This window comes from Haemaphysalis longicornis, unplaced genomic scaffold (assembly GCF_048455015.1).
Source record: "Haemaphysalis longicornis isolate Haplotype H1 unplaced genomic scaffold, Haemaphysalis longicornis Haplotype H1 scaffold_9, whole genome shotgun sequence".
Taxonomy (NCBI): domain Eukaryota; kingdom Metazoa; phylum Arthropoda; class Arachnida; order Ixodida; family Ixodidae; genus Haemaphysalis; species Haemaphysalis longicornis.
The window spans coordinates 33,548,633-33,569,590 of record NW_027526460.1 but is presented as its reverse complement, the minus strand read 5'-3'; the positions used below and the strand labels follow the sequence as shown (position 1 = coordinate 33,569,590).

The following is a 20,958-nucleotide window of genomic DNA, read 5'->3' as shown; positions in this document are numbered from 1 at the left end:
GAAGCAGCTGTACTAAAAGTGCGTCACCCGCATGGAACGGACACTGAAAAATGTAAATATTTCGTTCAGCAGAAATTTAAAAATATGCAGGTGCTAGCCATTCAATCCGCGGCAATTTCTGTGGGTTGAATAGCACATCGATAGTAAAGCCGTGGTTTCAACTATAAATCAGCTGAATTTTGAGTATAAGGCGTGAAAAAGGAAAAATAAGACTAACATGACAAGTTTTGTTATATTTTGTCAGCATAAATATTTAAGCTCTCAAAAATGACCGTTGAAGCACCAATGAAGTGAGAAATCGTGGCCACAAGAGTTTATGCAAATACAAAGGCTTAACTATTCGTTATCGTTTAGAAAAGTGTACGTACTCCTTAACGAAGCCAAGTGTAGGAATGAAAGCACTTAGATATGAATTTTTTGGTTTCCTGACATTTAGGGGCTGAGCAAATCAATGTAGTTAACCTTTTTAACCTAATTGTACTAGTACTGAGATTAAAATTTTACACTGAGCAGTTCTTTTTTTCGCGTCTGTTTCAGTAAACTAATAAAAATTCAGGTTTAAGTTATGTGTCTTAAAGTATGCGTCTGGAGGCACGGGTATTAAACATCCTACTTTTTGTTGCCAACTGAATAATAAATCTCCGCTTCGAAGTCTTGCTTCAGTATTTCTCGCCCTTGCCCTTCTTGCCCTTATTGTAAGCTCTTGCCCTTCTAGTCTGTTACTTCTGCGGATGGAATGTCAGGTAATTGAACCGTTATGCGAAAGTCAAAACTTCGGAGCCAGAAACTAGCACTGATTATATTTCTGTTCCTAAGGGCGCCGTGTTTTTTAGGAATTTACTACTTAACACAGTGACGACCCATCACCGCACGCATTCATTTAGGACAATTGTCCTGAACTTAGCCTTACATGCGCTGTTAGGGCAAATGAAATTGAAGTACTTACATTTAAAATTTCTACACGCTTTTTTTTTGTTTTTCGTATATAAGATGACATGTTATAAATCAGGACTGTTCTCATCTTCAAGTTGGAACTGCTACTGGTCCCGAAAAGGCGTTTTCTCCTTGCGCCCTTGCACAAATCCAGAACCATGCTTTACAGTGATTCGGTACGATTGTCGAACTTAGACGATGGAGAATCACAGCGAAAACTTCGGGCGCAAAAACAAAATGAAACACAGAGGTCACGTGCACACGACACCTTTTTTACGTATTTTCATTGTATTTTAACAGCAGAGCTGTTTAAGGTTGAGCTTGGTCCGGTGGCCTTAGCAACAAGTGTTCGAGAAAAAAAAAAAATCAAACAAAAAAATACCGAGCGCACTTAAGCGTGAGCCTCGTAAGGAGCACGCGGCGTCGTCCAGGCTTGCGCATGGGCTTGTACCACGCGACGACCTCGAAAGCAACGCTAGAAGACAGTTCACATGCGTCCGCGCCTCAAGTGAGGAGCACAGGGCAGCTCGCGCTGCAGAAGCCCGCCGAGTTCGCGAAGCCGGTTGCCGCCGGTCCTAGTGCGTGCTAACGCGGTCCGCTTTGGGAAAGATGTGAAAGCCTGCGGACGAAACGGTCCGGGCCCGCCAGTCATGGTATAGTGCCTAGAATATACCGGTATATTCTAGGCACTATAGTCATGGATATCTTTCAGCGGCAAGTTCGGAAATCCATGTGAGGTGCAAAAGATGGGTCTCCACCGAAGGGAGAGGGCCGCCAGCTCCGCTGTTTCTCCAGCTTTGCACCAATAGTGCAAGCTGCACCAAATATTTTGCCTGTTCGAAGTTTACGTTGTAATTCGACGTTATTATACCAACTCACGCAAACTGTGACAGCCTTAGCGAACTAAACTCGACGAGCAGCCCCATCTCCTGTAGAGCGTGCTTCTCCTTTTGCATGGTTGCGAAAGGAGAAAGAGCCTTGCGGCGTGACTGATCCTGTACCGCTAACCACACAAATTTGTACGTATGTCTGCATATTTTTGGGGAAGCACCGAGATCAAAGTGAGTATGTCGAAAATTTGCATATTGTTATGAGACCTGGCGGGGTGGGGGGGGGTGGGGGAGGGAATTCGTGCCGTCGCAGTACGTCAGTGTTATAGCTTTCACGCCTGTGCCTCTCTACACGGCAGAAAACGGAGAGGCGCGGAGTGTGTTCAAAACATCACGCAGAAGCCTTGAATTTCAAAAATTTTCCCGCCTTTTTTAGTGCGAGGGTGCTAGATGCGCCTTTTCTGACATAGCCGTGATTCTGAAGCGTCCTGAGCGAATTAATGTTATAGAGAATGCTGAAGCAGCGGGACAGCGGAGCAAAGCAACGCAAAGCAACGCAAAGCAACGCCCACGTGCGTAGATTCTGAAGCCGCCTGTGGGACATAATGCGGAGGCAGCAAGGAAGAGAAGAGATTGCTTTTATTGCTGGGCTGTGCCCCTCTCTTCCGATTTTGCTGCCTCTTGTTAGTTCACTCATCTTTCTCCAATCTTGTAAGGCTGCCTCAGCCTGCCGGCGTCGGACCCGTATTCCCGATTGCTCTCGCACTAATATCGCACTCACCGATGGGAAGACGCTCAATTCTTTTTCGTAACGGCTAGACGTGCGGCTACGGCTATGATTGCGTTCCACATCGAGAACGCGTAAAGTTACTGCTGTCAACCTTATTGCTTGCGATATCACATTCGCGCGAATTGGAATTTGTTTCAGAAACTGTCTAAGGAAAAAAAACCAGAACAGATCCTCTCGAGGATTGTTTTGGTGATGTGTAGCATATAATTAATCACTTACCTAAAGAAACTTGCTGTGAGGTACCATTTGTATTGTTTGACAAAATAAGTCGGTGTAATATGACAAGTACGAGTTTATATTCAAGAGCGCCATCATGCATCCAAGCACCCTTGAACGAAACGTGCGAAGATGCAAGGACAGGTAATATGCAGTTAAATGGAGGAACCGCGGTGGCTACCCAAACCTTTAAAGGATGTGCCACATACACAAATATTTTTCTCCCGCTGTTTAAACGATTAACCGTGTTACTTCCGCTGATTATGCCTTTCTTTGTGGGCATAGGAGGGGTTACACGGCTGGTGTTTACGTACACTTTTTTCTGTTTCTATTGAGTTCGCGTGTTTTCATTTTTGACAATCGCGTGGTTTTGATGACTTTTTGTTAGTTTTTGTGTGTTATTTTCATAGTAAAGAAACCTAATTTGACACTGGTATAACCATTACCACTGTTGATTCGTGAAGTGTGTGCTGCTTTTGTGCCGAAGCAACGCATTAGCCCTCATTGACACAGCCGTCACCTTCTCCGTCACGGCACCGTCACGTCAAGAAACCGCGACGGAGACGTAAACAGAGTAGCGTTCGTACTGAAGCTCTCCGTCAGTGTACAGGGTCGTCTGCCTAGTGATCAGTTTAGCCTGGAATTGAGTGTGCTTAATCTGAAATGTAAAGAAAATGGCTTGTTCTCACTTTTCGCTAACTTTAACCTTAAAAATTTGTTTTTTGATTGGCTGGTTTATTACGGGGCATGGTCCCGTCGCGTTGACTTGACGGAAACGTAGAGCTTGGCCTCCCGTCACCGTCGCACCGTTTTCGGCGAGAAGTCGCCCGAAAAACCGTCGCCCATGACGGAAGGCGGTGATGCGACGGTGACGTGACGGGGTCAAAAATGGCTGTGCGAATGAGGGGCTTACACGTTTGGTGGTTTTACGAATTTTTTTTTATTTCCGTCTTAATCACATCACGGCGGCGGATTAGAGCGAATTTTGACATTTGCATTGTTCATTTCTAGTTTCTTTAGTTTTTGTTCTTTTGTTTTTTCACTTCGACAACCAACTTAGATTTACGCCATCATAATGACAAAACGTCTTAATTTCGGCAATCACGCATGCTAGTGCATATTGCACTTGCGCTTTATTGCGTTTTCTGGATAACACTTGCAGTTATTCACATTACACTTATTTTTCGCGGCAGGGTTACTCAGAAAAGAAAGCTTAGGCATTAATCAAAGTTGAGTAACAACAGGCCACAAAGAAAACGAAAGGCGTGTAAAATTGAATAGAGGCGTAAGAATGCTTTGGCATTAGTAGAGAATACTCAGAAATTCTGTACAATCCTTCAGTTGCATGGCGGGGCGTAGCACGTGGTATTATACAATCACATAACGACAGACAACGCTAGATTTTATGTTTTACGGGGCACAGAAGGCTATAGTTTTTAAAGGAGTGACACCCTATTGGTAGGAAACACATTTTAGGGTCTATTCCAGGTCCGCGAGGACCTGGAATAGATACCTGCTATACATAAAACATGGGATATGTAAAGCAGAGATACGGTACGCAGACGCTCACACCTCGCATTTTCATAACTACGGAAGTACTGGTTCCAGCATACAAGAAAAAAACAAAAGATCATTACGCCGAATTTTTGCAAATACGCAAGTGATGAAACAAAAATCATAAGTGGGCGACCGGTGAGTACATACCCTGACTTTAGTGTCACTGACTGTTGTTAATATGACTTCAATAATTCCACTACCAACCTCTCAGGAATGGAATCCGAAACTTCACAATTTGCACTTACAGTAGTTGTCCATTAGATACCATACACATTTGGTAAGCGTAGCCACATAGCAATGACCAAGGCTTCATGAGCCCCTTCAACGAGATTTAAATGAGATACAAAGTGCCCAGCGCGGGCGACGCACCAGTAGTCGGTCATGAAAGGCGATCCCAGGAGGCCCGCCACGGAGGCTATGGACACGATGTGGCCGCTTCCCCGGTCCTTCATCGAGGGCAGGAAGTACTTGACCGTCTGTGGTGGGAGAAGGAGAAAGGGACAAGGGCAGAGACGTTACCATCCTGCTTCACTGGTTATCTAACACAAAGCACAGGTTAGAGAAGGCACGTGAACAACTAACCTGTCTTGCTCAAGAAGAAGGAAAGAATTCTGTGTAATGAACAAACACTTAACGTGAGCGCCTGCTTCTATACTAGAAAAACAGCTTTGTAAGAGAAATAAAAAGACATGAAAATGCGCCCATGCCTTTTTAACATTTACGACTAAACGGCTGTGATCTGGGTATAGGGCTGTGCAATGAACAGCTGCGCACAGGGTGTGAATGCAGACGTATGAAAGATAGCGGTTACCATGAGTATCAAGGAAGAGGCAGCACAAGCGACGGCCCTTGGAATGGGCAACAGAAGCGATTCTTGCCGACCTGGCCGGACAAAAGAGGACATCCTGCAGTCAGGTTATGGGTACAGTGTTCCGGTGTACCGTAGTCGATGATCTGAGTGGGCCGTGCGCAGTTACGAAGCTCGGACCGGGCGCAATTTGTGCCACAGTATGCTAACACGTTATGTCAGTGAACGCGTCTTGAAGCGCCGAGCACGACTGGTTGCGTGTACGTTATATGGTAACGTAGAAGTTCAGGCGAATGTGCAAGAAGACTCCTACTTCCATTAGCTTGTTCTTTCATACCGCCCAGGTGGCCACCACTGGAACACACAGTAAAGCATGCAACGCTCCTCTGATGAGCTCCCGCGCCGCATCGGCTGCAGCGCATCTCGCGGAACATCAGGCGAAACCTATTCGACACCTATTCGAAACCGGCCTTGTCCTGCCGGGATGCTGATTGGAGAAGACCTTAATCACGGGGCTCCTTCGCCACGAAAAGGAAAAGTAAGTTTCTGCAAAGGTCACAGATTACAGCGAGCTGCCGTCGGGTACGAGCTGGTGGTGTTGCGATTCACAGGCCTCTGTCAGCTACTGCTTTGAAGTTGGCAGTAAGCGATCTAACGGCCCAGATGGCGCAGGTTCAACGATATGTGTGTGGTGGAAACGCACATTAACTAAAGTACAACTCGCACAGCGAACGTGTACACGTTTAGCTTTTAGATGCGAATTGAAATGAGTTTTTTTTTTTTTGCAGGGAAAATAGACGGGCGAGTTCGACGCACAGAAAGGTCAGGAAGGTTTAGTTTGCGTCTTATGGCCATTACACTTGGTGCACGAGAATAATAGCCCGTAGAATGAAGCGAGTACTAGGGCGTTGCCTTTATTCAAGGATTTTAATCAGATAAAAAGTTTTGGATCCCAAATAGAGCAAGCATATATTTTCTACGCTTCTTTTTTGACGTTGCGCGCCCAGCGATGACGTTTTCTTACTAAAATGCACCAAGTGCCCTCTTTTCTGACCTGTTCCACGACTACATCTATCACTGCGATGAAAAGGACTGGGCTCAGTGGTGAACGTTGATGGAGTCCCACTGTCGCTTCGTCACAAAAAGTGCAACTGTTTGTCATCGAGTTTCTGTGCGCTCAAATCAGCGAACCTACTTCTATGGCGAGTTCCTTTTCCGAAGGTTCTTCCAACCCGTTGCGTTGATACTCATAAGCTTCACCCTGGTAGATGAAGACCAGATGTTTTCATTGTGTTTCCGAAACCTCATGATTTGTCGAAAGCCGAAAATTTCCGCTGTTGTGGGCTTCCTAAACTAACTCAAAATTGTTGCAATTGTAACGATAACTTGAAAATTTCCTTTCTTGTGAAAACCATAATAGACTGGAACAACCTTGACTTTGACGTATTTACTGACATACACACAACGGAATCATTTGAGCACGAACTGTGATTATGTGTTTCCTGAATGCATCGTTTGCTTAATGCGAAACTGGCCTTACATTCTGTTAAAAATTATTCTTCCTCACCCTGTAACAGCCCGTAAGGTCTAACAGTATCGCAAATAGATAACAAATAAACAAACAAATAAACAAATAAACAAACAAACAAAATAAAACTTCGGCTCTCAGCACTCTGAAGCATCATAATCATCCCCGTCCACAGTCCATTCGAGTCCACAGCAGGAAGAAGGTATCTTCCAGGGATTTCCAACAATCCCAGTCACGAATTTGCCGAGTACACTCTTTGCACGACAAATTTTCACCTTTCGTCCCTCCATCGGTATTTTGAGCTTCCCCTTTTTCGTTTGCCGTCAATTGGTAGCGCCCCTGTTTAACGAATGTTCCACCGGTTTTTCTTTATTCGCATTACATGACCTGTCCAACCCCACATCTCACGCTTATCCGCTCCAGAATGCGTTCGGACCCAGTTTTTTCTCTAATTCCTAACGCAGTCGGCTTACGCATTCGTGACCCCCAGCACTCCTCCTTCGATGGCTCGTTGGACCGACCTGAGCTCTGAGGAGGAGGAACACAGACACTGCTGGAACACAACTATTTCAGCCACCGGTGTTTCTAAAGGATGGCCGTATTTGACGATCGCCTACCTGCAACGACTTTTATGACTCTTTGGTTAAGTGCTAACATGTCTATAAACGGAAACATATACAATGCTAAAAAACTATAGCTGCTGGTTTAAACAGCTTTGCATAAACGAGTATGTTGCATATTCCTTACCTTAGTTTTAACGGTCACTAACGTGAGATGCACTCGTCTTACACGCGTTATCACGGCTTACACCCACCCGCCGCGGTGGCTCAGTGGCTAAGGCGTTGCGGTGCTGAGCACGAGGTCGCGGGTTCGATTCCCGGCCGCGGCGGTCACTTTTCTGATGGAGGCGAAAAGTAAAAACGCCCGTGTGTACGAGATTTCGTGCACGTTAAAGATGCCCAGGTGGTCAAAATTAATCCGGAGCCCTCCACTACAGCGCGCCTCATCGCCTGCTTTGCGTCGGCGCGTTAAACCCTACAATTAAAAAAATACGGCTTACACCCATTATCACATAGTGTGCAGTAGAAGTCGGGGGCACGATGGCTAGACAGGATACTGGCAAACTTTCCCGGGATACGAAAGATGTAATTAGGAAACGGTAAAGCATGACGATTTCCACCCTAGTTGACAGAATTGAACTAGCGGAGCTTTCGAAGTTAATCAATAAGCGTAAGACAGCTGACATACGGATGTATAATATAGACAGGGTCGAATATGCTGTGAAGAATGGAGGCAGCCTGAAAGTAGTGAAGAGGCGTCTAGGTGTGGGGACAAATCAGATGTATGCACTTAAAGACAAGCAAGGCAATGTCATTACAAATAGGGATAAAATAGTCAAAGTAGCCGAGGAGTTCTAAAGAGATCTGTACAGTAGCCGGGGCATCCAGGATACTGGCGAAAGAGAAAGTAGTTCAGAGAAGATAGACATCCCACCAGTAACGACAGAAGAAGTAAGAGCGGCTTTGAAAGAAATGAAAGGGGGCAAAACACCTGGTGAAGATCAGATAACAGCAGACCTCTTGAAGGATGGCGGGCACATGGTACTAGTAAAACTGGCAAACCTGTACACGCAATGCCTAATGACCGCGAGTGTACCGGAATCTTGGAAGAACTTGAACATCATCCTAATTCATAAGAAAGGGGACATGAAGGACTTGAAAAATTACAGGCCGATCAGCTTACTGTCAGTCGTCTACAAGGTATTTACCAAGGTAATCGCTAACCGAATTTCTGCCACCTTAGAGTTCAGACAACCTAAAGAGCAAGCAGGGTTTCGTAAATGCTATTCAACAAAGTACCATATTCACACGATCTATCAGGTGATAGAGAAGTGCGCGGAGTATATACTGAACCCCTATATGTAGCCTTCATTGACTATGAGAAAGCATTTGACTCGGTCGAAACCTCAGCAGTCATTCAGGCATTACGGAACCAGGGTGTAGACGAGCATTATGTAAGAATACTAGAGGATATTTACAGTGGGTCCACAGCTACCATCATCCTCCATAAGGAGAGCAGTAAAATACCTATGCGGAAGGGCGTTAGGCAAGGAGACACGATCTCTCCGATGTTATTCACAGCATGTTTACAAGAAGTATTTAGAACATTGGATTGGGAACAGGTGGGAGTAAGAGTTAATGGAGAATACCTCAGTAACCTCAGATTTGCTGATGACGTTGCCTTGTTAAGTAACTCGGGGGAGGAATAGCAAAGCATGCTTACCGCACTGGACAAACAGAGTAGAACCGTGGGCCTGAAAATTAATATGCAGAAAACTAAAGTAATACTAAATAACCTCGGGACAGCACAGCGTTTCGCGATAGGTGGCGATGCCGAGGAAGTGGTAAGAGAATATATCTACTTAGGCCAAGTTGTGACCCCGGATCCCAACCATGAGGCAGAGATAATTCGGAGGATAAGAATGGGGTGGAGTGCATTGGGCAGGCATTATCAGATAATGAATGGTAGCCTACCATAGTCCCTGAAGAAGAAAGTGTATGGCAGCTGCATCTTACCGGTACTCACCTACGGGGCAGAAACTTGGAGGCTCACTAAGAGGGTTCAACTTAAATTGAGAACGACTCAGCGTGCAATGGAGCGGAAGATGATAGGTGTAACATTAAGGGACAAGAAGGGAGCGGAGTGGGTAAGGGAACAAACGCGTGTTAATTCAACCATATTAGTAGAAATTAAGAAGAAGAAATGGGTGTGGGCAGGGCGTGTAATGCAAAGGCAAGATAACGGGTAATAGTGGATCCCTAGAGGAGGCAAGCGTGGCAGGGGGCGCCAGAAAGTTAGATGGACAGATGAGATCAAGAAGTTTGCGGGGATAAATTGGTAGCAGTTAGCGCAGGACCGGGGTAATTGGAGATTAATGGGAGAAGCATTTGCCCTGCAGTGGGCGTAGATAGGCTGGCGATGATCATGATGATGAACATGAGATAGTCCCGGGGTATGGGGGGGGGGCATCGAAAGGTGTGTATGGCACAGACAACCGAACACTTCTCATTTTCCTCGACTTCAATTTTTTTAATTTTATTTCCTTATATCAAAAAATACAAATTGACCATAATTTTGCTATATCAAGATTTTTCGACACCCGAATTCTCATGGTATTAATGACTGCCAATTTTGTGGTATGTTTATTCACACCGAATCATCCGTCCCACATACTTCTCTCTTTAGGGCATATTATATATATATATATATATATATATATATATATATATATATATATATATATATATATATATATTGTAAGGATGCCCGTCGCCAGCGCAATTCACGAAGGAGCAACCCGAGTATAGGAAGCACTGTCCACTCGCCATGAGAGGGTACGTGCCGAAACAGAGCATGATCATCGCAGTCAAGTGACAACAATAGACGGCAGCCGCATCGCGAACGCTTGGAAGGAAGAAGAAGCTGCCTCTCGCTTTTGCTCTCGGCCAACACTGCAGAGCGGACTTCGTGCTTCTGACTCCTAGAGCTGACTTTGAGCTGACCAGTCCTTTGGCCTTGGAATAAATCCTCCTTACAATTTTGGTGGAGTGTGCGGGTTCCTCCCCGTCCTGGCCCCAGCTTCCCACCTCATCGGCCTTCGCACAATCGTGGAGAGGGCGTGACCCGCGTCGGCAGTCGTTTTCGTACCCTGGAGCTCCGCAATCGGACACTTCAACCTCCTACAATGCCTCGCGACGATAACCCGCCGCCTACGCCAACACCCATCGTCTGCTCTGGTGCGATCCGTGAGCGGGACCCTCCCAAGTACAACGGCACCGATGAGCAGGACGTCGACGACTGGCTTGCCGCGTTTGAACGGGTGAGCACTCGTAACAATTGGGACAACCGCCTCAAGCTCAATAACGTGGAATATTCTTTGACTGGGCTCGCGGAGAAATGGTTCCTGAACAACGCAGCCCGTCTTGAAACGTGGCCAGAATTTAAAGCCGACTTCCAAGCAGTATTTGGACGCCCCGCTGTACGAAAATTCCGGTCGGAGCAGCGTTTGCGCGAGCGTGCACAGAAAAGTGGTGAAAACTTCATTTCGTACATCGAGGACGTCGTAGATCTGTGCAGGAGGATCGACAGCGCCATGCCCGAAACGGACAAGATCAAGCACATCCTGAAAGGCATCGAAGACGATGCCTTCCAAATGCTCCTCGCGAAAAACCCCCAAACTGTGGCAGAGGTCGTTACCATTTGCCAGAGTTTCGACGAGCTGCGTAGGCAGCGGGCTCTCACTCGGCGACCCGTCGTACAAGATCAGTTTATGTCCAGCTTGGCTGCTAACGACAGTGATGGTACATTATTTCAGCGAATCCAGCAGTTTGTGCGCGAGGAAGTGGCTCGTCAATTGTCCCTAATGCCAAACGTTCCGGATCGTAAATCTTCCCTCAGCCCTGACCTCCGGACCATTGTCCAACAACAAGTTGCTCAGTCCCTTCCAACTGCACTGCAGTCAACTCCTATTGTTGTCGCCCCCGTGCCCTATTCCGACGCTACGCCGACAGCCCCAGTCACCACAACTCTGGCTTATGCCGATTCTATACCCTCCATGCCGATGGACGCTCCACCGACCTTTCTTGACTCTGTCCCACGGCGACCTTATGCTGAAGTCGCAGCCAGGTACATACATCAAAGCCCCGTCTTTCTGCAGCCCCGCGTACCTGTACGCCCCCCGGTATGCTCTGGTCCGCAGCTCACTAACCCTTGGAGGACGCTGGACAATCGTCCAATTTGCTTTGCATGCAGGGCTCCTGGCCATGTGGCCCGCTATTGCCGCCGCAGTATGACAACTGGACGCAACCCTGCCACGGCTTATTCCTACGCCCCATCGCAACTCATTCAGGAGGGCGCCGCGTATTCGCCGGTGACATCTATGCCCTCCGAAAGCCGTGACTTCGCCGGCCGCCGATCTTCGTCCCCGCGACGACGCTCGCTGTCGCCCAAGCGTCGTCGTCCTACCCCAACGCAAGCGGAAAACTAGGCGCCGCAGTTCCGGAGGCAAGAACTGCGTCGTCGTCGATCTGCCCAAGACCTCCTCCCTCTCCCGCAAACATCATTAGTATTGTCATAGATGGCGCCGAAATCTTAGCCCTTGTCGACACTGGAGCCGCCGTTTCTGTCATGGACGCCAAACTCTGCCGCCGCTTAAAGAAGGTCACGACGCCGCACCTCGGGTTCTTATTGCGGACTGCTACGGCTCATCCCATAGATCCACTCGGCGTGTGCACTGCCCGTGCCGTTATTCGAGACGTCCTATACGTTATCGAGTTCGTTGTCCTGCCTTCGTGCTCCCACGATGTAATACTGGGGTGGGACTTCCTTTCCCAACATGGAGCTGTAATCAACTGTGGCCGTGCCGAAGTAGAGCTCTTCCCGTCCATAGATCCTACCGCTGATGACCCGCCCGCTTGTTCTGCCGTAAAACTGGTCCTCGCGGAAGAAGTTAGCATTCCTCCTCATTCCGCCGTCCTTGCTTCTTTATCGTGCCCCTCTCTGTCCAATGCGACAGTACTCTTTACGCCTTCTACCCTGTTCTACCAGCGCCGAAATCTTCCGCTTCCTTTCTCCCTGCTTCCAATCCGCAACAGCGAAGCTACACTTCTCCTTTCTAACTACGGCTCATGTCCCTGCACCTTGCAACGCGGAGAGTGCGTCGGCCACGTCGAGACCGTAGCTTCTGTTGTGGCTGTGGATTTTCCAGATCATTTAACAACCCTTGACGTCAGTGGACTCTGCGCTCCTGCAGCAGCGACACCCCAACCGTCTGCAGATGTCTTTCTTCGCGCCGTTGATGACAAGCTTTCGTCGTCCGAACGAGACCAACTTCTTGCATTGCTGCACCGATTTCGGACGTCTTTTGATTCTGTCCAGACTGGCCTGGGGCGTACCACCACTGTTGAACACACCATCGACACTGGGAGTCACGCACCCTTACGACAACGTCCCTACCGTGTTTCTCCTACTGAACGCCGCGTAATTGACGAACAAGTCGAGGACATGCTCCAACGTGGTGTGATTCGACCATCCACGAGTCCATGGGCGTCACCGGTAGTGCTTGTCAAGAAGAAGGACGGTTCTATTCGGTTTTGCGTCGATTACCGACGGCTTAACAAGATAACCCGCAAAGACGTATATCCTTTGCCAAGAATCGATGACGCCCTCGATTGTCTTCAAGGCGCAGAGTTTTTTTCTTCAATTGACTTACGCTCAGGATATTGGCAGGTCCCCATGGCGGAGGCTGATCGTGCAAAAACGGCCTTTGTTACTCCAGATGGCCTCTATGAGTTTAACGTCATGCCGTTTGGCCTCTGCAATGCGCCTGCAACCTTCGAGCGAATGATGGACAACATTCTCCGTGGACTCAAATGGCAGACATGCCTTTGTTACCTGGATGATATTGTGGTCTTTTCTCCAGATTTTTCAACACATCTCATCCGACTTGAGCAAATTTTGACGTGCTTAACTACCGCAGGACTGCAGCTAAACCTCAAGAAGTGCCGTTTTGCTGCCCGACAGCTGACCATCCTCGGCCACGTTGTCTCTAAAGCGGGGGTGCTGCCGGATCCTGCCAAGTTGCGTGCTGTGGCAGAGTTCCCGAAGCCGACATCAGAGAAGGCCCTTCGCAGCTTCATTGGGCTGTGTTCGTATTTTCGCCGCTTCGTACGGAACTTTGCATCCCTCATCGCGCCACTGACACAGCTCCTCAGCAAGGAAGGCAGTATCTCTGAGTGGTCAACGGCTTGCGACGACGCTTTTGCTAAACTGCGTCATCTCCTCACATCTCCGCCAATCCTGCGCCATTTCGATCCCGACGCCCCTACCGAGATTCACACCGATGCGAGCGGAGTCGGTTTGGGGGCAGTTCTCGCACAACGGAAGGCAGGTTATGACGAGTATGTGGTCTCCTACGCAAGTCGTACGCTAACAAAAGCCGAGACCAACTATTCTGTGACAGAGCGAGAATGCTTAGCTGTTGTTTGGGCGCTTGCAAAGTTCCGCCCGTATCTCTACGGGCGCCCTGTCGAGGTTGTTACGGACCACCACTCGCTTTGCTGGCTGTCCTCACTAAAAGATCCGTCCGGTCGCCTAGCACGCTGGGCTTTGCGACTCCAGGAATATGATATTCGCGTTACCTATAGGTCAGGCCGGAAGCACCATGACGCTGATGCCCTTTCTCTCTCCCCATTGCCGCATGAAAGTGAGCGACTCTCAATTACCGATTGTTACCTCTCACCACTGGAGATACAGTCCATGTCATCCGAGCAAAAGAAAGACGCCTGGATTTCCTCCATCTTCGAACTCCTGTCAGGCTCATCGGCGAAAGGTGCATCTCGAAATCTACGCCGGCAAGCGTCGCACTTTGCCATTCGTGACGGTCTGCTGTTTCGACGCAACTACCAACCCGAAGGTCGCAAGTGGCTCCTAGTAATTCCACGCCACCTACGTGCACAAATATGCGCATATTTTCACGACGAGCCGCACTGCGCCCATGCTGGTGTACCCAAAACCTACCAACGTTTGCGCCTGCGGTACTACTGGCGCGGCATGTACCGTTTTGTTCGTCAGTTCGTTCGTTCCTGTGTTCACTGCCAACGCCGCAAATCTCCGCCTCGCCAAGGAATTGGACCTCGACAACCTTTACCATGTCCAGAACGACCCTTCGACCGCGTCGGCATCGACATCTATGGGCCTCTCCCTTGCACGGCAGCTGGAAACAGTTGGGTTGTTGTGGCTGTTGACCACCTGACCCGATATGCAGAGACGGCAGCACTGCCGGCTGCAACTGCGCCTGAAGTTGCCTCTTTCCTCCTTCGGCACTTCATTCTACGACATGGAGCGCCTAGAGAACTACTCAGTGACAGAGGAAGGGTTTTTCTGTCTGAAGTTATAGAAGCCCTCCTCACAGCCTGCCGAACCATCCATCGCACCACAACAGCGTACCACCCACAGACCAATGGTCTCACCGAACGTTTCAACCGGACGCTAGGGGATATGCTCGCAATGTACGTGGCATCTGATCATTCTAATTGGGACACCATCCTTCCATTTGTTACATATGCGTATAACACCGCCAAGCAAGCCACGACTGGCTTCTCTCCGTTTTTTCTTTTGTATGGACGCGAGCCCTCTTGTACGCTGGACACAATACTTCCTTATAGCCCTGATGACTCAGAGTGCAGGCCCATCTCATACGTTGCGAAACACGCCGAAGAATGCCGCCAACTGGCACGTTCACTAACCAAGGAAGACCAACAACGACAGAAGACACAGCATGACGAAAAGACCTCTGCATCAAGCTTCTTACCCGGATCACTTGTTTGGCTGTGGGTGCCAACGACTGCTCCTGGATTGAGCAGTAAGCTCATTTCGCGATACGATGGTCCCTACCGTGTCATCAAACGCACCTCCCCTGTCAATTACATTGTCGAGCCTGTTGCCCCATCGCCCGACCACCGACGCCGCGGCCGTGATATAGTACATGTCCAGCGCCTCAAGCCTTACGTTGAGCCCCTCACCATTTCGACTCCCTGATCGCCAGGATTGCTCTTTTCCCCGGGGGCAATTGTAAGGATGCCCGTCGCCAGCGCAATTCACGAAGGAGCAACCCGAGTATGGAAGCACTGTCCACTCGCCATGAGAGGGTACGTGCCGAAACAGAGCATGATCATCGCAGTCAAGTGACAACAATAGACGGCAGCCGCATCGCGAACGCTTGGAAGGAAGAAGAAGCTGCCTCTCGCTTTTGCTCTCGGCCAACACTGCAGAGCGGACTTCGTGCTCCTGACTCCTAGAGCTGACTTTGAGCTGACCAGTCCTTTGGCCTTGGAATAAATCCTCCTTACAATTTATATATATATATATATATATATATATATATATATATATATATATATATATATATGTATAGTGAAAGAAGTCGAATGACACGTTTCCCGTTTTTGTTGCCAACAGTTTCGGAGTTAGAAACTCCTTCTTCAGGAGGAGTTTCTGAAGGAGTTTCTAACTCCGAAACTGTTGGCAACAAAAACGGGAAACGTGTCAGACGACTTCTTTCACTATTTTTATACTGGCCCATCGAACCTCATGATCTCTCTATCTCTCTATCTCTCTCTCTCTCTCTCTTTATATATATATATATATATATATATATATATATATATATATATATATATATAGAGAGAGAGAGAGAGAGAGAGAGAGAGAGAGCGATAAGGATTCTTTATTTTTATTCAACGTATACCTGCAGCGCCCGAAGGCGTTATAGGAGGGGGGGGGGGTTGCAGGTTCGAAAAAAACAAGTTTTCATTCACAGCAGACACTTGCGCATTCGAGAGCCCATTCCACTCATGTACAAGTTTTGACAAAAAATGAATTTGCAAAAATTCCAAGTTGATTCCAGGTTGACAGTCAAGAAAGCCTCGGAAAGCAAAAGGGAGAATGTAGTAGGTCATTGAAACAGATAAAGAATTTGGCAAGACAGAAAGAAAGTGGAAAAAAAAAATGCTCGCCGGGTGGGATCCGAACTAACAGACGTACCAAAGAAAGAAGGAAACGAAAAGAGCGCAGTAAAAAAGAGAGACGCACCCAGAATTGCGAGAGCGTGTTGACGTCGAAGGTGCGGCGTATGTCGCTGTGCTTGAGCGTGAGCAGGCCCTGGCACATGGCCACGCCGGCGTTGTTCACCAGCACGTCCACGTGACCCAGCTGCCGCAGAATTTCGGAGCCCACGGCTTCCACCTCCTGCTCCGAGGTGACGTCACACTGGAACGCGTGCGCCTCGTGGCCAAGCTGTCGGAGCTCCTCGCACACCGCGTCGTTGTTCTCCTGCGATGATAAAGAACACCTTGGTCAATGCGTGTTTGCGAGTGTGCGTTTGTCAGAAGAGAGGAGAAAAGAAAACGCGACTTGTCGTATCCCGGAACATGAGATTAAATAAAACGGCGAAAGTATGCCTGGAGAAGGATAACATGCCTCGTGGGAAAAGCCCTTGTTTTGACAAAAACTTTTAACTAGCAGCAAAACTATCCCCTGCAAGGCCCGAGGAGGACGGTAATTGTGCTGCGCAGTTCTGTTTGGATAGTACACTGCACGGCGGAGGGAATCACGTTTCGTGCCTCCTTGCTTTTTGGGTATTGTAAGCGTACAATGAGCCACAGTTCCAGTCGCAAGGAATCAACCTGGTCACTCTGATGTTTATTTAGTTGCCGCTTACGGACACCAAGGAAATCTACCAGCCCTTGCGCAGCGCGCGGACTCCAACAAGAGCCCGTTATAAGGAGTACGTGTGAGGAGACGACCCTCTAGCCTGTACAGCCCTGCAGTGGTTAAGAAATTGTCGTTTAGCAGGATATGTAGGTGGATGCGACCAAATTGAAAGTAAATAGGTGGTTCTCTCTTGAGAAATGACAAATAACTACACGCGATAACATAGCGGTTTAGTGTCATAGTTGGGACTCGAAGCGGACGGTAGGAGTCAGTAGGATTTACGACCCCTAGTATTTCTGCAAAACAGGCGTCCCTGACCATGGATCCTGTAGGCTAAATAAACAAAAGTACGTGAACAAAGGTGCTTGTCAAGCTAAAATAAATATGATCGGTCCGAGGGATTCGAGGCTAATTTACGGTTTTCAACCACTTATCGCACAAATAGTTTGTGTTGTAAAAAATGGCTTGAAATTTATTTATTGTTTTAAATAGACTTGCGAGTTAAGCCTCCAATTGTATAAAGCTCATTCTAAAAATTGCAAAATGATACAATAAAAATTACCTAAGCTGCCAGAATTCATAGCTATTATGATACTTCAGGATAATGCCTTACTCGATTTTTAAACAGACGAAGCTGAAACATTTATTTATAGTACAGGGTACAGGCAAGGATTCCAGGTGTCGCGATTACAGATGTTTGGAACAGCAAACGAAACACGTTAACGTTTAAAATTTATAGGCTTCAGTGTTCGAGTACATAAGATTTGTAGCTGTAAAAAGCTGTCAAGTTATAAGAAATACGACGCTAAAATTTAGCGTTTGAAGTTTTCCTGAAATTTTGTCATTTCGAAAACGTATTGCAACAGTAGGGGCGTTAACACGAAATTCTGCTCTCACCGGTAACATACGCTAAGTATGGTATTTGGAATATCACAGAAACGTAATTCGAAATGGCTCATGATGCTTTTAAATGCATTCCTCGCGGGACGCGGGGATAGCTTTCTTCTACACAAGAAAGATCACAACCGAAGGTGTACAACCGGAGGGTTTAGGTACCCTACACATTTACCGCTTCTATTTCTCCGAGGTTGCGAAATTTAACCTATTATACAGTTAAATATTTCATTAAATATTTCAAATACTTCAAGAATAGCAGGCACCCTCCACGCGTTCACTTTATACGCGCGCTTCGGGCTGAACAAGGTTGACAACCAGAAGCAAAGCTCAGCAGCACTCGTGAACCGGAAGAAGGGCTGTCATTGATGATACTTCCGATGGAATATACTCAGTTGACGCGGAAATGAGCAGTACCATGAGCTTCTGAGACAAGACGTTTTACGGCGGCCCATGTAGACGAACAAAATGCCCGATTTCCATAGTTAGTTCTAAACAGATAATCATGATACGCGCTTCCAAAATTGTGCAGTCTTCCCCCTCCCAAAGATTCAGTTTTCCACACTACGTTCACTCTTCCATTCCTGAAACAGCGGGCGCGTCTGCAGCCGACGTCCCACTTAACGGGCGCTGAAACGAAGCAGAAAATCTGAAAATGATAGCGAGGGCACCGAAGGCGTAGAAACAACCCATTTTGAAGCGGAGACATCGCACCATGTCAACGGCAGGCGTGCATACGTGACCTCTTAAGAACAACCTCAATTTGTAACCACGCAAAAACAAAAAAAAGATCTAAGCACCTAAAAAGTGAGGTGACTTGTGGCTATACATCAGCGAAAAAAAAAAAGGACGGGAAAAAGCCAAGTTATCTTACTACTTAGAGCTGACTAGACATATCGATTAACGTATCCTACTGTCTGCAGCATTAAGGGTTGGTAGTTTATTATACGCCTGTGCTACACTGCCAGTTTCAGTTGAACGCTCACTTACAAATGCTCCTAATAGAACGACAGTGCGCCACTCGGTAGAAAGTATGCTCGAAGGCCTTCGGAAGGCCCTTGAAACGGCCGTGTAGCCAAAGTATTACACGATTATCTCGATCATGATACCATATGATGGCACTGCCGCAGTGCCGGCAACGTAGCCGTCATTTTGCGGTGCTCCGTGCCATCGCAGCACTGTTTCGACTAAACTGGGCGTACACGCTACTGCCGGCGAAGTAGGCGGGCCAGGAGACGGCGGGAGAGCTGCTCTCGCGGATCAGGCCCTGGAACAAAGTTCGTTGCCGCGCCTGTAGCTACGAGAAGCGGCGCATGCAGGGAGCACGGGAGGGGAGGATGCTGCAAGCGACAGGCCGCCGTATAGTCATTTACGCCCAACGCTCGTTTGCGCTCGTGGTGCTGGCGTGCATGCGGCGGGGAACAGCCCACGGAAGAGGTTGGACCTCCTCCTTTACGGGAGATGCGGGGCGCATATGGGATACGGCCCCTCCGAGAATCTCAAATGACTGCGGGCGAGGTCTCTGGCGGAAGTGGTGAAGGGCGAACCATGCAAGAGAGGCCGGTAAAGGAGCGAAGCCACTTGGCGTCCCTTATACGCTGAGCAGGTTCTATTATTCGCCCGATCCTCTCTGTATAACTGCTTCATTGGCTCGCCTTTTGCTTTGCGCTGCGAACACAAGTTTTGTGAAGGTGTGATTTTGTTTATGTAAAGCTTTCCGGGGAAGTTCTTTTACCTTGCCGATGTTTCTGGCTGTTCATTCATGCCGTTGTCTTGCTTTGTCTTACAGGAACAGATTAAAAAGTTAGGCATGAGCCGGGTTTTGCGCTCAACCAAACGGTGGTTAGGCTAAAGCGCCTAATGAACTGTGCAGAAGTTTTGGCTGGCAGACCTGGTTAATACCCTCCGTGGCCCCCGTTTCGTGGTCCATCCTTCCTGTTGCTAGCACTTAGTACTGAAACAGATGCATACGCCGGAGGCAAATGGTTTACCTCTATTGGAAAGATGACTTCGCTACAGTCTTCGCTACGTCAACCGCAAGATGACTTCGCTACAGTATTTGTTGATTCAACTCAATCGACTTTGACAGTACTTGGTGTGGTATACAAACTGATGGCGCACACTTCTGTAACCCCAGTTTCAGCTTTTAACCCCAGAATAACTGGGCCGTATCTCGGCTATAAGGCGCTTTCACAGACTGTCAGAGAACAAGACAGAGATCTCATGTTCGCTGTCAACTGTCGAACAGAATACTTTATGAACAGCGGCAACAACTGTTTTTATGATGACAGAAATACAGTCCTCCTTAGAAACCCGATGTGCCACTAGAATTCGCCTTGAATTTTTCAATAAAATGGCTTCTCAATTTTCTCCTTCGTCTCCGTCAGCTCAATGTGGCAGAACAAGCCCATCCACACACAATGTGGAAGGAAACATATCAGAAAACAGACACGTCATACAAAACATCAGTCGTTCTTTTGCACAACCTGTGTTCGTCAAGGTGCTCGTCAAGTATCCAAGCACGTCGCCCCGTACGCGCATTTCAACGCTGTAGCTCATCAGTATTTGCTTGTTTGTACTTTGAACCCCTAAACGTTTCAAAGGAGAGCCTATTGCAAGAAACCATGTCAAAGCACTTGAGGCCAAAAGGTTTGGGCTGCGACAGGCCATTTTCATGTACCTGTTTGTTTTGCCGCAAACTATACTTCCAAAAACGGCAGCGCCCGTCAGACATACAGATTGACGGACCGTGCAGGCACATTCAAAACATATATAGCACTACATGCGCAGTCTTGCCTGAATGTTATTACATCACGTTCTGGAATTTCGCCGACAGTGGTTAAACCGCACGTCCCGTTCCTGATTAAGCCGTAGGAAGCCTGACCGTTATTCACCAATAAACAACGGACGGCAGGACGCCGCGGGATAGACAATTAATATTAATCGCTGCGGAACGGGCCCACACTTTCTTTTTACGGTCAGAGGGGCTATAAACTTCGTGCCGTATACATGGGGCGTACATGGTCGCGATGAATAGACTCCCTAGCGTCCTATATTACAGCACAAGCTTGTCGTAAACACATAGGACAAACTACACGTAAAAAAAAAGCCGGCAATACGAGTGCGGGAA

The 20,958-nt window shown here is 47.8% G+C and overlaps 1 protein-coding gene across 1 annotated transcript in view; it reads right to left on the bottom strand.

Moving 5' to 3' along the window:
- Positions 1–20,958, bottom strand: part of LOC144152810 (17-beta-hydroxysteroid dehydrogenase 13-like) — a 155,659-nt gene that overhangs the window by 17,298 nt on the left and 117,403 nt on the right. The window contains exons 2-3 of the mRNA XM_077684275.1: positions 16,314–16,553; positions 4,696–4,802 (exon numbers count right to left, since the gene is read on the bottom strand). Of these exons, the coding sequence (XP_077540401.1) occupies positions 4,696–4,802; positions 16,314–16,553 (347 nt within the window). The remainder of the gene's footprint in view (positions 1–4,695; positions 4,803–16,313; positions 16,554–20,958) is intronic.